Consider the following 16,437-nt stretch of genomic DNA (forward strand, 5'->3'; position numbering starts at 1 on the left):
CCTTCCCCCGTTGCCAACAACACCACCCTTACGGTCGGGATGGGGACCGCCGGACTTCTGGGAATGAAGCCGCCCCCGAGGCTGAGCCATGGAGACAGGATCTTCGGGATCGCCTCTGCTAGGCTAGAAGCTCCTCAAAGGGGGGGATTACATCTATTTATTCTACTGTTCTCTCACAACTGCTTAGTACAGTGCTCTGCACGCAGTAGGTGCTCAATAAATACCACTGATTGATCGATGGATTCAGTGACTCAGGGAACAATCGGCCTCTCATCAGTAACTCTTCGAGCTCTGGGAGTCAGAAGGTCTGGACTCAATCCACCTCGGGAGACCCAGGGGAGACGTTTAACCTTCCCTGCCTCGATGTCTCCATAATAATTTTTTTCTTACGGTATTTGTTAAGCACTTATTATTATGTGCTAAGGCACTGTACTAAGCGCTGGAGTAGATACAAGCTAATTAAGTTGGACGCAGTCCCCGTGGCATATGGGGCTCATACTCTTAATCCCGATTTTACAGATAACTGAGGCACAGAGAACTTAAGTGTCTTGCCCAAGGTCACACAGAGCAGACAAGTAGCAGAGCTGGGATTAGAACCCAGGTCCCTCTGACTCCCAGGTCCGTGCTCTATCCACTAGACTATGCTGCTTCTCTCTAGGATGATGATGGTTTTTGTTAAGTGCATACTATGGGCCAAGCATTGTACTTCTAGACTGTAAGTCTGGTGTGGGCAGAGACTGTCCCTCTTTATTGCTGAATTGTACTTTCCAAGGGCTCAGTACAGTGCTCTGCACACAGTAAGCGCTCAGTAAATACGATTGAATGAATAAGCACTGCGGAAGGTACAAGTAAATCGGGTTGGACGCAGTCCCTGCCTCACATGGGGCTCAGTCTGGAGGAGAGGGAGAAAGGTTAATGAATCCCCCTTTAAAAGATGAGGAAACTTGTGCCCAGAGAAGTGATGAGATTTGCCCAAGTCACACAGCAGGAAGTGTTGAGCCGGGATTAGAACCCAGGGCCTCTGACTCCCAGGCCGGTGCTCTTTCCACTGGGTCACGCTGCTTCTCCGTCCGTTCACTGAGGTTCCACTATATGTAATGGTGAAAGCACGAGGTGGAGGAGGGTCCAAGCAGTACTTTTTTTTTTAATGGTATTTGGTAAGCGCTTAACTTTGTGCCAGGCCCTGTTCTAAGCGCTGGGGTAGATTCAAGTTAATCAGGTCAGACACAGTCCTTGTTCTACATGGGGCTCACGGTCTTAATCCCCATTTGACAGATGAGAGAACTGAGGCGCAGAGAAGTGAAGTGACCTGTCCAAGGTCACACGGCAGAGAAGTAGCGGAGCCGGGATTAGAACCCAGGCCCTTCTCAAGCCCATGCTCCATCCACTACGTCGTGTCATTTTTCTTGTTCCCAAAAGGGAACAAAATCCATCTGTCTGCATGTGGGAGCGAGAGTTCCCTGGCTCCCGGGACCCCCGACCTAAATCCTCCTGGCCTGGACGAGGAATATGTGGGCAAAATACCAGTATTATTATTAGGGTTAGGGAAAATAGTAGCACCTACTAGCCGATTTTCCCCAACTCCTTTGCCTCCTCTAAGCGGCCTCATTTTATCCTCAGCATGGAGAGACCACCGCCCTTCAAGCCCCCCCCGCCTCCGATCAAGTACACCTACATCCAAGAACCAGGTGGACGCGAGCACTCTTGCCACGAAATGGAAAACCTCTGACGGTGCCCGCCGGCCCGCCCGACAGCTCAGCCACTCCGGGAGAGTCGGACGGGCACCGACCCTGGCACGGGCCCCCAGCCCGTGGCCACCGGCGGGAGAAAACCCCTCTACCTCCCCCCAACCCGCTCTGCCAGCTCTCTCCGGGGGCACCTGCACTTCTCAGGAGAGATTCAGAGACTCCGATGATCCCTCGTTGTCCATGTGCCCCCTGGCCTGGACCCCACTCCCCTCACCAACTACACGTGCCATCTCCTCCAGCAAGCCTTCCTGACCGATCAACCCGTAGCCGCCTCCGGGACTGGCATATATACGTAAATGTATAGTAAAATTGGTCATTCTGCATCTTCGTTCTGATCCTATTGCTTGGAAATATTTTCTTGTGGGTCTTTCCCGCTAAGGTGGGCAGACAACGGGGCTTGTGCCGCCGTTTTACTTTTCCAAGCACTTGATGCAGCACACTGCCTTCCGTAGGCCCTTGAGAAATTTTGTTTAAGTTTCTGACTCACTGTGACTTTATAGATTAATCCACACTTTTCTTGGTAAAGGGTTTGGAAGTGGTTTACCGTGGCCTTCTTTCATGCGATGAAGGCTTTAAGTCTCTGTCCATGTCTTTGATCAACATTTCGAACACTTGATCATCTCTCCGCCTTTCCCCTGTCGCCGCCGCCCAGCATAGGTGAATCAACTTTGACGCTTCGGATTCGACCGTTTCATTACGGGTAACCCTGACTAGAAATGATCTCTCAGTGACATAGCTGTAAGCTTGACTGGCATATGCAAATCGCCTGCCACGATAAAGCACTGATTCGAACGGGAGCCTTAGGAAATACTGACCGATAAATATCGTTATAACGATCGATAAATACGTCTCGGACACCATGGAGGCTCAGGAAGGGCAGGGTTCCATGGGCTGAAATGAACGGGGATTAGACTGTAAGCCCGTCGAAGGGCAGGGACCGTCTCTATCGGTTACCGATCTGTACATTCCAAGCGCTTAGTACAGTGCTCTGTACATAGTAAGCGCTCAATAAATACTATTGAATGAATGAACAGGGTCCTTGTCTCATTTCCACCTCTCTGCACACACCGAGCACTTAATAAATACTGTTACTACTATTTCTACTAATAATGATTAATAACTGGGGTATTTGTTCCACAATTACCCAGCCAAGCACTGTACTAAGCGCTGGGGTGGATACGAGCAAGTCGGGTTAGACACAGTCTCTGTCACACGTGGGGCTCACAGTCTCAATCCCCATTTTCCAGCCGAGGTAACCGAAGCCCAGAGAAGTGAAGTGACTTGCCCGAGGTCATATACAGCAGATGTGGCGGAGCCATGATTAGAACCCAGGCCCGGGCTCTATCCACTCCGCCGTTCTGCTGAGGCTGCTACTGTAAACAGGGTAAATTAAGGGCCAGGATGAAGGCCAGGGTGCAGGGTGGGCTGCCTTTCCCGGCATTTCTTCAACATCCCGCTCTCTGACCCCGTGGCTTCCGCGACAGGCACTTTGGGGTGAGCGCTCAGTGGGGGAAGGGAGAGAAGGTTGGAATTAAAGTCGCGGACCAGAAGGACCCGGTGGGAGGAGGTCGCGGCCCGATCCTGCTTTGCTGCGGAGCAGCCCCAACTCCCAGTCACCCGACCTCGCCGAGCCCATCTGTTCCCGCCGACCGGGAGAAGAGGCGTGTCCTAGGCCTGGGAGTCGAGGTCCTGGGTTCTAATCCCGGCTCCGCCACTTGTCTGCTGCACGACTTTGGGCAAGTCACTTGGCTTCTCTGCCCCTCGGTTCTCTCATCCGTAAAACAGGAATAACATTGTGGTCCCACGCGGGACATGGACTATGTCCAACCTGATTAGCTTGTATCTACCCCGGCCCTTGGCACAGTGCCTGCTACATAGTAAGCGCTTAACATATGCCACCAAAAAAAAAAAGCACATTTCCAATCGGTCGAATCTCTGGAGCTCCTGGAACTCCTTCTCTGGGCTCTGAGGATCAGGGAAAGAAGAAGGAGGAGGGAGAAAGGGAGGGAGGGAGGGAGGGAGGTAAAAAGGAGGAAGGAGGACAGAGGGAGGATGGGAAGGAGAGAAGCTAGCGGGAAGGTGGGAGGGAAAGACAGAGGGAGGTTGGGAGAGAGAAGGATGGAAGGAGGATGGGAAGAGTGAAGCGGGAAGGATGACAGGAAATAATAATAATAATGATGTTGGTATTTGTTAAGCCCTTACTATGTGCAGAGCACTGTTCTAAGCGCTGGGGTAGATAGAGGGTAATCAGGTTGTCCCACGTGAGGCTCACAGTCTAAATCCCCATTTTACAGATGAGGTAACTGAGGCACAGAGAAGCGAAGTGACTTGCCCACAGTCACACAGCTGACAAGTGGCAGTGCCGGGATTCGAACCTATGACCTCTGACTCCCAAGCCCGGGAAAGAAAGGGAGGGAGGGAGGAAAGAGGCCAGGAAAGCCCCCTTACTCAGCCTCCATTGCCAGCTGCTCTTCCCCCCCCCGGCCCCCAGCCTTCGACCCCTGCCTCTGTGGCCCCAGGGGGCATGGAGGGGGCACGGAGGGGTCTGGGGTGGCAGCAGCAAAAACAATGGGGGATCGGAAAGACCGGGAGACAGCGTGGGAAAGGCCAACCTTCCGGTGGGGAGAGAAGCCAGGAAAGCCAGAGGAATGGAGGATCTGGGCCAGCAGGGCAGGGTGGATTACTTCTGGGGACGATTTGCTGAAGTGAAGAATAGGGCGGCCAGTACCGGCACTGAGAAATGCTGGCCAGGTTGTCGCCGGTTAGGTCGCTCGCGTGCCACCGGCCACGGAGCCTAACACGATGTTGTCACACGTGCCATTTTGCGGAAGTCCCGCCGGACGTAGAGGGGATCTCCAGGAGGACCTCGCCCACCTCCATCGCTCCGGACCCTCCGAGGCCTTCACCTCCCAGTTACGGGGGAACGCGGGCACCGCCCACGCACCGCGGAACTCCGCCGTGGGAGCTGCAGGGGACTGAGGCTCCTGCCGCTGAACGGGAAACCCCCGGACGTGAAGTCGCCCAGGGCCGAATGCAACGTGGCTAAAATCCGCCTTTTCCTCTCCATCCAAACCGCTACCGCGTTATTACAGTCGCTCATCCTATCCCTCCTGGATTACTGCGTCAGCCTCCTTGCTGACCTCCCAACCTCTCCCCACTCCAGTTCATACTTCATTCCGCTGCCCGTATCACCCTCCTCCTCAAAAATCTCCAGTAGTTGCCTATCCACCTTCGTGCCAAACAAAAACCGCTCACCATTGGCTTTGATGCACTCCGTCACCTTACCCCTCCTGCCTCACCTCGCTTCTCTCCTTCTACAACCCAGCCCGCACACTTTGCTCCTCTGGTGCTAACCTTCTCCCTGTGCCTCCATCTCGCCTGTCTCGCCACCGACCCCTGGCCCACGTCCTGCCTCCGGCCTGGAACGCCCTCCCTCCTCAAATCCGCCAGACAATAAACTCCCCCCGTTTCAAAGCCTTATTGAAGGCCCGTCTCCTCCAAGAGGCCTTCCCGGACTAAGCCCCTCTTTTCCTCATCTCCCACTCCCTTCTCCGTCACCCTGACTTGCTCCCTTTGCTCTTTCCCCCTCTCCCGGCCCCACAGCCCTTAGCTATCTGTCATTTTATTTATTTGTACTGATGTCTATTTTTTGTATTAATATCTCTCTCCCCCCACCCCCCACTAGACTCTGAGCTCAATGTGGGCAGGGATTGTCACTCTTTATGGTACTGTACGTTCCCAAGAGCTTAGAACAGTGCTCTGCACACAGTAAGCGCTTAATAAATACGATTGAATGAATGGATGAAACCAGGCAGGAGGCCCAGCCGCACAAGGCCAGATTTCTCCTGCTTGGTAGGATCTACTCAGTGCCTACCGTGTGCAAAGCCCTGCACTAAGTACCGGGAAAAAAATATATGGAAGCCCTGGGAAAAAAGTACAGCGCTTAGAAAAGTCCCTGACGAGTAAGCGTTTAACAAAATACCATAATAATAATTAGATATGCTCCCTGGTCCCTAGAAGGTTCACAGTGCAAGAATGGAGGAGTTTGATCAGCAGATGCACAAGGAAACCAAAAAGGTGCTGGTTTATAATGCTGAACTACTGGCCAACTCGGGAAGGGAAACCCAAACTTTAATAATCATAATAATAATAATGGAATTTGTTGAGTGCTTGCTATGTGCCAAGCAGTGTATTAAGCACCAGGGTAGATACAAGATAATCGGGTCCCACTTGGGTTTCACAGTCTGGGAGGGAGAACAAATATGAATCCCCATTTTGGCAGATGAAGGAACTGAGGCAGAGATAACAATAAGAACAATAGTAATAATGGCATTTGTTAAGTGCTTACTATGTGCACTTTACTAAGGTCTTAGGTAAATACAAACAAATCGGATACAGTGAAGTGACTTGCGCAAGGTCACCCAGCAGACCCCTGGCGGAGCCGGGATTAGAACCCAGGTCCTCTGACTTCTAGGCCTCTTCACTCTCCACTAGGCCATGCTGGTTGTCCCTCTTGCAATCTCCAGGCTTCAGGGGCTGATAAGAAAAGGCCCTCCTCGGCAGATCCCACTAAGCATCCCCTTCCCCTCTTGTAAAGTCTTGGAAATCGCTTGTTCTCATCATGGGCATGCCCCACATTGTGTGCAGCTTATTATATAATAATAAGCACTTTACAAATATAATCATAATAATGTGCTAAGCACTAAACAAGGTAAACAGGTTGGACAGAGTCCCTTTCCCACACAGGGCTCACCCTCTAAGAGGGAGGCAGAATAGGCATCTTATCCCCTCTTTATAGATGAGAAAACTGGTACAGACAGCACTCAATAAATGCCACGAATTGATTAAGTGACTTGACCAAGGTCGCACAGCAGACAAATGGCAGATCTGTGACTCCGACTCAGATCACTCCACTCCCAGTCCCATGGAGGGGGGAGCCTTTAGAGACAGCAAGCGGGAATGGGGCTGGGTAGTGGTTTCACAGGGCCACTGGGTCACCAAAAGACCAGTCCTTGAGGAAACTCAGTGCTTTCCAGCCCAGGGCTAGTCTCGTTGGAGACTCCTTTGAACCTCAATCGCGTCTTTTTTGCCAGTGACCCCCACGCCCACGTCCTCTCTTGGACCTGGAACTCCCACGCCCTTCAGATCCAACATTCTGCAGCTCTCCCCTCCTTCAAAACCCTCCTAAAATCCCACCTCCTCCAAGAGGCCTTCCCTGACTGAGCCCTTTGTCGTCCCCTACCCGCCCTCCCCTCTGGGTCGATTACGCGCTCGGCCGTGTACCTCTTAAGCACTCTGCTTCTCGCCTCGGCTCCGCAGCACTTAGGAGAATATTCTCCTTCTCTACTATTCCCCCTACCCTTAATCTATTTTAATATTTCTTGACTGGAAGCTTCCTGTGGGCAAGGATCGCATTTACTAATTCTGCCGTGTCCTTCTTTCTCAAGCACCTGGTACAGAGCTCCGGGCAGTGTAAGTACTCAATGAATACCATTGATTGATTGTTGATTGAAATTCTCAACAGGTGAGCAAGGCTGGGCCCAGATAGCGGAGGGAGAAGCCGTGATTTCACCCCCCAAGTTGGGAATCAGTAATCACTCGTCAATCAGTGGCACTTACTGAGTGCCTCTTGTGTGCAGAGCACTGTACTGAGTGTTTGGCTGAGAACCCCAGAACTGGAAGACTGACCCCCAACACCTCCATGGCCCTGGCCCTCTGGACCGGGCTGGGCTGGGTTGGGAAGATTGAGGCAGAGTACGGAGCTTCAGAAAAGACCCAACTAACCCCCACAGAGCTTCGCTCCTCGGTGTCCTGGCCCAGTCCCAGATAATAATAATAATAATGTTGGTATTTGTTAAGCGCTTACTATGTGCAGAGCACTGTTCTAAGCGCTGGGGGAGATACCATGGTGCTTCTGCGAGCTTCAAGCTCGCATCTCCTCCTGCCTCCAGGATGTCTCCACCTGGATGTAGGCCCGCCACCTAAAACTCAACATGAGCAAGACTGAGCTCCTCATCTTCCCTCCCGAGCCCGGTCCTCTCCCAGACTTCCCTATCACCGTGGATGGCACGACCATCCTTCCCGTCTCTCGGGCCCGCGATCTCGGTGTCATCTTTGACTCGTCTATCTCGTTCACCCCACACTTCCTATCCGTTATCGAGACCTGCCGGTTTCACCTTTACAATATCGCCAAGATCCGCCCTTTCCTCTCCACCCAAACCGCTACCTTACTGCTACGGGCTCTCGTTATATCCCGGCTAGACTACTGTGTCGGCCTTCTCTCTGATCTCCCTTCCTCCTCTCTCGCCCCGCTCCGGTCTATTCTTCACTCCGCTGCCCGGCTCATCTTCCTGCAGAAACCATCTGGGCGTGTCACTCCCTTCTTAAACACCTCCAGTGGTTGCCTATCGACCTCCGCTCCAAACAAAAACTCCTCACTCTAGGCTTCGAGGCTCTCCATCACCTCGCCCCTTCCTACCTCTCCTCCCTCTCTCTTTCTACCCCACCCCGCACGCTCCGCTCCTCCGCGCCACCTCCTCGCCGTCCCTCGGTCTCGCCCATCCGCCGTCGACCCCGGGCCACATCCTCCCGCGGTCCCGGAACGCCCCTCCCTCCTCACCTCCGCCAAACTGATTCTCTTCCCCTCTTCAAAACCCTACTTAAAGCTCACCTCCTCCAAGAGGCCTTCCCAGACTGAGCTCCCTTCTCCCTCTACTCCCTCTACCACCCCCCCTTCACCTCTCCGCAGCTAAATCCTCTTTTCCCCCATTTCCCTCTACTCCTCCCTCTCCCTTCCCATCCCTCAGCACCGTACTCGTCCGCTCGACTGTATATATTTTCATTACCCTATTTATTTTGTTAATGAAATGTACATCGCCTCGATTCTAGTTAGTCGCCATCGGTTTTTACGAGATGTTCTTCCCCTCGACTCTATTTATTGCCATCGTTCTCGTCTGCCTGTCTCCTCCGATTAGACCGTGAGCCCGTCAGACGGCAGGGACCGTCTCTATCTGTTGCCGACTTGTTCATTCCAAGCGCTTAGTACAGTGCTCTGCACATAGTAAGCACTCAATAAATACTATTGAATGAAAAGTTGTCTCATATGAGGCTCACAGTTAATCCCCATTTTACAGATGAGGTAACTGAGGCACAGAGAAGTTAAGTGACTTGCCCACAGTCACACAGCTGACAAGTGGCAGATGCCACCAGGCTCCAGCCCGGGGGAGAGACCCAGTCCAAAACCCCAGACCGATATGGGGTGGAGGATGCCCTCCCTATCCAGCAAAGTGTGACACCCTTCCATGCCCCAGCCCCAACCCCGGGATTGAGCAGTGACAAGGGGCAGGAAAGTTTCCGTGCCGTCCTGCTCAACAGCGTGAGAAGCAGCACAGCCTCGTGGATGGGAAAGGTAGCTATTTCCCGCCCCATTTTCTGGAAGAGGAAACTGAGGCCCCAGAGACGTCTGCTGACTTGCCCCAAAGTCACACAGCAGGCTAGGGGGCAGAGCAGGGGTTAGAATCCGGGTCTCCTCAACTCCCAGGCCCCTGTGTCTTCTCTAGACTGGGAAGCTGGTTGTGTATATATTTCCATTACCCCTATTTATTTTGTTAATGAATTGTACATCGCCTTGATTCTATTTTAGTTGCCATTGTTTTACGAGATGTTCTTCCCCTCGACTCTGTTTATTGCCATCGTTCTTGTCTGTCCGTCTCCCCCGATCAGACTAAGCCCGTCAGACGGCAGGGACCGTCTCTATCTGTTGCCGACTAGTTATCGCAAGCGCTTAGTAAGTGCTCTGCACATAGTAAGCGCTCAATAATACTATTGAATGAATGAATGGGAGCGGGGCGAGTTGACCGACTCCCATCGTATGGTACTCTCACGCAAGCGCTCCAGTACAGTGCTGCCGCACACAGTGAACGCTCAATGAAATACCCAGGGATTGCATCGATTGCGCCTATCTGCAGGTGGTGGCTGCCTGCCGCAATCAATCTGACACCTGAATCAGATGATTCTCATTATTATCATTATGATTATTAATGGTAATTATGGTATTTGTTAAGCACTTACTATGTGCCAAGCACTGTTCTACAGCACTGGGGTAGAAACAAGGGAATCAGGTTGTCCCACATGGGGCTCATAGTCTTAATCCCCATTTTACACGTGAGGTAACTGAGGCACACGAGAAGTTAAGCCGACTTACCCAAGGTCACACAGTAGACGAGTGGCAGAGCCGGGATTAAGAACCCACATCCTCTGACTCCCAAGCCCGTGCTCGTTCTACTCAACGCCTTGCTGTTTACATTAAACACTTACTATGTGTTAAGCACTGTTCTAGGCACTGGGGGAGATACAAGTTAATCAGGTTGGACATAGTTTCGGTCCCACACGGGGCTCACAGTCAAGGCGGAGACTCCGTGTGCCCGGCTCCGTCTGACTTCCACAGGCGGGAAACCCGCCTGGAAGGGAGGGATTTGGGGCTGCTAAAACTCCTTTCAGTGTGGCTTAGTGGATAGAGGCCGGGCCTAGGAATACAAGGACTGGGTTCTAATCCCAGCTATGTCACTTGTCTGTTGTGTGACCCTGGGCAAGTCACTTCACCTCTCTGTGCCTCAGTTACCTCATTTAAAATTCACTCAACAGTATTTATTGAGCGCTGACTACGTGCAGGACACTGTACTGAGGGCTTGGAAATGTACGATTCGGCGACAGATAGAGACGATCCCAGCCCAATGACGGGCTCACAGTCTGAAAGGGGGAGACAGCAAAGCGAAACAGAACAAAACGAGTGATCTGGCGCAGACATCATCAAGATAAATAGAATCATAGATATATATGCAGTCATTAATAAAATAAATAGAGTATAAATTGTATATACAAATATGCACGGTGCTGAGGGAGGGGAAGGGGGAAGAGCAGAGGGCGGGAGAAGGGGGGATGGGAGGGGAGGAGGAGCAGAAGGAAAAGAGGGTTAATAGGGATTAAGACTGTGAGTGAGTCCATGGACTGCGTCCAGCCCGATAAAACACGGGCCTGAGAGTCAAAAAATCATGGATTCTAATGCCGGCTCCGCTACTTGACTGCTGTGTGACCGTGGGGAAGTCACTCCACTTCTCTGGGCCTCAGTTACTTCATCTGTAAAATGAGGATGAAGACTGTGAGCTCCACACGGGATAGGAACTGTGCCCAACCCAGTTGCTTTGGATCTACCCCAGCACTTAGAACGGAGCTTGGCACAGAGTAAGTGCTTAATAAATACGATTATTATTATTAGAGTCCTGGGAGTCAGAAGGACCTGGGTTCTAATCCAAGCTCTGCCACTTGTCTGCTGTGAGAACTTGGGAGAGACACTTCGCTTTTCTGGGCCTCCTCCACCTCATCTGTAGAGTGGGGATGAAGACCGTGAGTCTCATGTGGGAGATGGACTGTGTCCAACCTGATTAGCTTCTATCTACCTCAGCGCTTAGGACAGTGCCTGGCATATAATAAGCGTTTAAACAAATACCCATAAAAAAGTGACTTGAGCTGTCTCTCTCTCAATAGTACACCGTGCCCTGCTCAGTGTACCAAGTCAGTGTCCCCGGGCTTGTGGGAGTGGAGTAGGGGTGGGGAACGGCGGGAGGGTGGTGTCTGATCACCGCCCACTCTCCCCGGCCTTTAGCTCCTATTTTCTCCACCCAGTCCAGAGGCATCTACTGAGGAATCTCCTTACCGCTAGACACTGCGTTAAGCCACTTGAGAAAGGACCACAGAGGCAGAAAACAGGGAGTTTGCAATCTGATGGAGAAGACAGGCACAAGCACCAATCCTTTTATAAACAGTGGTAGCCGGAGGGAGTAAGGCCGCGGTACCTTTTGGGAACGGAGGAATTTCCCCCTTCCCGGCAACGTGGCCAGGGAATAGTCCTGGCCTTACCGGCTTTTATCAGTGATTTTTATTGAGCGCCTATGAGCAGAGCACTGTTCTAAGCGCTCGGAGAGTTCGATACAATAGAGTTAGCAGACACGATCCCTGCCCCCAACGAGCTTACAGTCTAAAGAGGGAGATGGCCGTGCCTCGACCTCACCTATCTCGCTGCCCACCCCGGCCCACGTCCTGTCTCTGTCCTGCAACGCCCTCCCTCCTCAGATCCACAGGCAATTACTCTCCCTCCTACAAACCTTAATGAAGGCACATCTCTTCCAGGAGGCCTTCCCTAAGCCGGCCTTTCTCTTCTCCCACTCCCCTTCTGCATCGCCCTGACTCGCTCCCCTTAGTCTTCCCCTCTCCCAGCCCGCAGCACTTCTGCACATATCTCTCATTCATTTATTTATATTAGTGCCTCTCTCCCCATCTCTAGACTGCCAGCTCATTACGGACAGGGAATGTGTCTTTATTGTTGAATCGTACTCCCCCGAGAGCTTAGTACAGAGCTCTGCACACGGTAAGCACTCAATAAAGACCATCGAATGAATAAATAATTTATAATATATCATTTAAAGATATGTACCTAAGTGCTTTTACATCAATGCGATAGAAACAGTCCCTAGCAGTCTGGCTGGTCACCCTCGTTGGGCACCGCCCTCGCCCCCACCCCTCGCTTTCCCCCCCGCACCCCAACCTCTTCTTCTCCTCATCCCCCAGCTCTTCTTCAAACTTCCTCCAGTAACAATAAACCGGGGTATTTGTTAAGTGCTTACTATGCACTGAACACTGTACTAAGTTCTGGGTAGGTACAAGATAACCCAGCTGGAAAAGCCCCATCCCGCGTGGGGCTCACGGTGGCAGTGGCACGGTGGAGAACCATTCAATCATCATTTAACAGGTGAGGAAACTGAGGCACTGAGAAGTGAAGTGACTTGCTCAAGATCTCTTCCTTCTCCTTCCCCGTGTTCCCGAAATTCCCTTGAACAGCTCCTTCCCTTCTGAATCCAATTCCCCCTTCCCATCCCTACTCCCCCAACTCCTCCCTCCCACCCTCCCCCCTACACCCCAAACACTCCCTGTCCCAGGGAGGCCCAGTCCTAGAGATTTTATCAGGGCAGCCCTGGAGGCTGCAAGCCAGAAACCAAATCAGTGGTATTTGTGAGAAGCGGTACGGTACAGTGGCTAGAGCACGGGCCTGGGAGTCAGAAGGTCACGGGTTCTAATCCCTGCTCCGTCACCTGTCTGCTGTATGACCTTGGGTAAGTCAATTCACTTCCCTGGGCCTCAGTTCCCTCATCTGTAGAATGGCAGTTTGACACTGCCGTCCATTGCGGGACAGGGACTGTGTGCAACCTGCTCAGTTTGTATCCACCCCAGTGCTTAGTACGGTGCCTGGCACAGAGTAAGCGCTTAACAAATATGATGATTATTATTATTGAGCGCTTAATGCTTAACAAATATGATTATTATTTTTATCGAGCACTTACTGGGTGCACTGGACTAAGCTCTTGGTAGAGTATAATAGAGTTGATAGACCCATTTCCCTGCCCACAAGGAGCTTCCAGTCCAGAGGTTTAAAAAGAAAAAGGAAGCCCAAGGTGGTGCAGGGCAAGAAGGTGGATCGTGGGGGACCCAGGGCTGGGGGGCAGGAGGCAGATTTGGGGGAGCAAAGGGGAAACACAAGGCTGCCGGGAAATGGGGGGAGAGGGAGGATGGTGGGACAGGGGAAAGAGAGCCAGGCTTACAAGGCATTCCACTGTGCCACCCTGGCACTCCCTGCTTCTCCCCGCTCCAGGTACCTTGAACCCAGGAGTCGGAGCTGGCTCTTCTTCCGTGTGTAGCCAGGTGCCAGGCTGATTGCATCTGATGCAAGGTGAAAGGCGTTGACCTTCAGCTCCGCATTATCCTCTGGAGACACAAGGTCGCCTCCACTCATCCTCAGCCTGGTGAGGGGGTGAAAAATGATAAGTAAAATAATGAGCGCATCAAGCCCTTCAAGCATTTAGGACACTGTGAGCTCAGTGTGGGACCGGGGGACTGTGTCCGACCTCAGTTTCCTTGTGTCTATCCCAGCGCTTAACAAATACAATTATTGTTATTTATTTCTCTGCCACAGTAAGCATTCAGTAAGTCGATTAAGCTCTTGTTGTGTGCCAAACACTCTGCTCAGCGCTTGATGTCGTAGAGGAAAGAGCGCGGGGTCTGAGAGTCGGAAAGCATCTGGGTTTTTAATCCAGCTCCGCCACTTGTCCGCTGGGTGACCCTGGCCAAGTCACTTCTCGGGCCTCAGTTACCTCATCTGTAAAATGGGATTGGGACTGTGACCCCACATAGTAAGTCGCTTAACACAGACCATAAAAAATACAAAATGAACACGTCGGACAGCCCCGGTCCAACACGGGGCTCACTGTCTAAGGCAGGGGAAGAAAAGTAGTGCATCACCATTCTTTAGCTGAGGACTCACCTCTAGCCTGAAAGTTCCTTGTGGACAGCGAGCCTTATTTTATTATAACATGTTGGCACAAGCGCTTAGCCCACGGTGCCTGTTGAGACCGCAGGATTGAGGCCCAGAGGAAATGAAGTGAAATTAAGTGACTTGCCCAGGGTCGCAGGGTAGGCAACCAATTTCCTTACATTTCTAAACAAACCCTGGCAGTGGTTTACCCAGCGCAATGATCAAAATGCACATTTTGCTAATCACTACCGATTATTCCGGGCAGGTGGGTTCGGGGTTTGGTGGTCTGGGGTCCGGGCCTGTCTTTGGCTCTGAAGCGTCCTCTCCGCCGGCCCTCCTGGCCAGCGCTAAAAGCAGCCCTCCCGACCGCCCTGGGGAGGAGCGGGCTTCATTCAATCGTATTTATTGAGTGCTTACTGGGTGGCAGAGCACTGGTACTAAGCGCTTATAATTATGCACGACGGTATTTGTTAAAGCGCTTACTATGTGGCAAGCACTGTTCCGAGCGCTGGGTAGAACAGAAAAGTAATCAGGTTGGCCCGGATGGGGCTGATAGTCTTCGTCCCCATTTTACGGATGAGGGAACCGAGGCACAGAGAAGTCAAGTGACTTGCCCAAAGTCACAGAGCCGATAAGTTCATTCATTCATTCAATCGCATTTATTGTGCGCTTACTGTGTGCAGTAAGGGCTGCTCTAAGCGCTGAGGAAGATACAAGGTAATCGGGTTGTCACAGTCTTAATCCCCCTTTTTTGGGTGAGGAAACTGAGGCACAGAAAAGTTAAGTGACTTGCCCAGAGTCACAGAGCGGACTCATTCATTCATTCAATCGTATTTATTGAGCGCTTTCTGTATGCAGAGCACTGTACTAGACGCTTGGAAAGAACAATTCGGCAACAGAGACAATCCCTACCCGGTGGAGGAGGCGGGATTAGAACCCACGACCTCTGACTCCCAAGCCCGTTCTCTTCTCACTAGACCCCGCTGCTTCCTTTGCCCCTCGTTGCGAGCGGGAAGCTGGGGGAGCGGGTTGGGGCAGGGATGGTCTCTCTGCGTGGCCAAACTGTACTTTCCAGGTGCTGAGTCCAGTGCTCTGCACACTGTAAGCGCTCAATCAATACCATTGAATGAATGAATGATTGAGTACAATGCTCTGCACACAGTAAGCGCTCAGTAAATATGAATGAATGAATGAGTACAGTGCTCTGCACACAGTAAGTGCTCAGTAACTATGAATGGATGAATGAATGAAGAGTACAGTGCTCTGCACACAGTAAGCGCTCAATAACTACGAATGAAATGAATGAATGAATGAATGATGAGTAGAGTGCTCTGCACACAGTAAACGCTCAGAAACTATGAATGAAATTAATGAAGAGTACAGTGCTCTGCACACAGTAAGTGCTCAGTAACTACGAATGAAATGAATGAATGAATAAATGACGAGTACAGTGTTCTGCATACAGTAAGCGCTCCATAACAATGAATGAATGAATGAATGAAGCGTACAGCGCTCTGCACACAGTAAGCGCTCAATAACTACGAATGAAATGAATGAATGAATGAATGAATGAATGAATGACGAGTACAGCGCTCTGCACACAGTAAGCGCTCAGTAACTATGAATGAAATGAATGAAGAGTACAGTGCTCTGCACGCAGTAAGTGTCAGTAACTACGAATGAATGAATGAATGAATGAATGAATGAATGAATGAATGAATGAATGAATGAATGAAGAGTACAGTGCTCTGCACACAGCAAGCGCTCAGTAACTACGAATGAAAGGGATGAATGAATGAATGAATGAATGAATGAATGAATGAATGAATGAATGAATGAAGAGTACAGTGCTCTGCACACAGCAAGCGCTCAGTAACTATGAATGAAAGGGATGAATGAATGAATGAATGAATGAATGAATGAATGAATGAATGAATGAATGAATGAATGAAGAGTACAGTGCTCTGCACACAGCAAGCGCTCAGTAACTATGAATGAATGAATGAATGAATGAATGAATGAATGAATGAATGAATGAATGAATGAATGAATGAATGAATGAATGAATGAATGAAGAGTACAGTGCTCTGCACACAGTAAGCGCTCAGTAAATGTGAGTGAATGAGTGAGCGAGCGAGCGGCTGCCCTGCCGGGGGTGGGCGGGAGAGATGGGGGCGGGGCCACCGCGACCGGAAGGGAACCAGCCAATCGGCGCTCAGCCCGGCCCCGCCCAACGGCCGGGGGGCGGGGCCGGGGGCGGCGGCCCCTGGCGGTAAGGCGTGGCGTAGCAGGCCGGGGGGCGGGCTCCGGGTGCTGGTCCTTCGGGTC

At 51.5% G+C, this 16,437-nt stretch overlaps 1 protein-coding gene across 1 annotated transcript in view; it reads left to right on the plus strand.

Annotated features, from left to right (window-relative positions):
• CD96 (CD96 molecule) overlaps positions 1 to 2,721 on the plus strand; it is a 60,059-nt gene extending 57,338 nt beyond the window's left edge. Inside the window, exon 11 of the mRNA XM_029081835.2 lies at positions 1,621 to 2,721. Coding sequence (XP_028937668.1) covers positions 1,621 to 1,729 — 109 coding nt within the window. The 3' untranslated portion in view covers positions 1,730 to 2,721. The remainder of the gene's footprint in view (positions 1 to 1,620) is intronic.
• The last annotated feature ends 13,716 nt before the right edge of the window (positions 2,722 to 16,437 follow it).

Source organism: Ornithorhynchus anatinus, chromosome 17, assembly GCF_004115215.2.
Source record: "Ornithorhynchus anatinus isolate Pmale09 chromosome 17, mOrnAna1.pri.v4, whole genome shotgun sequence".
NCBI lineage: Eukaryota > Metazoa > Chordata > Mammalia > Monotremata > Ornithorhynchidae > Ornithorhynchus > Ornithorhynchus anatinus.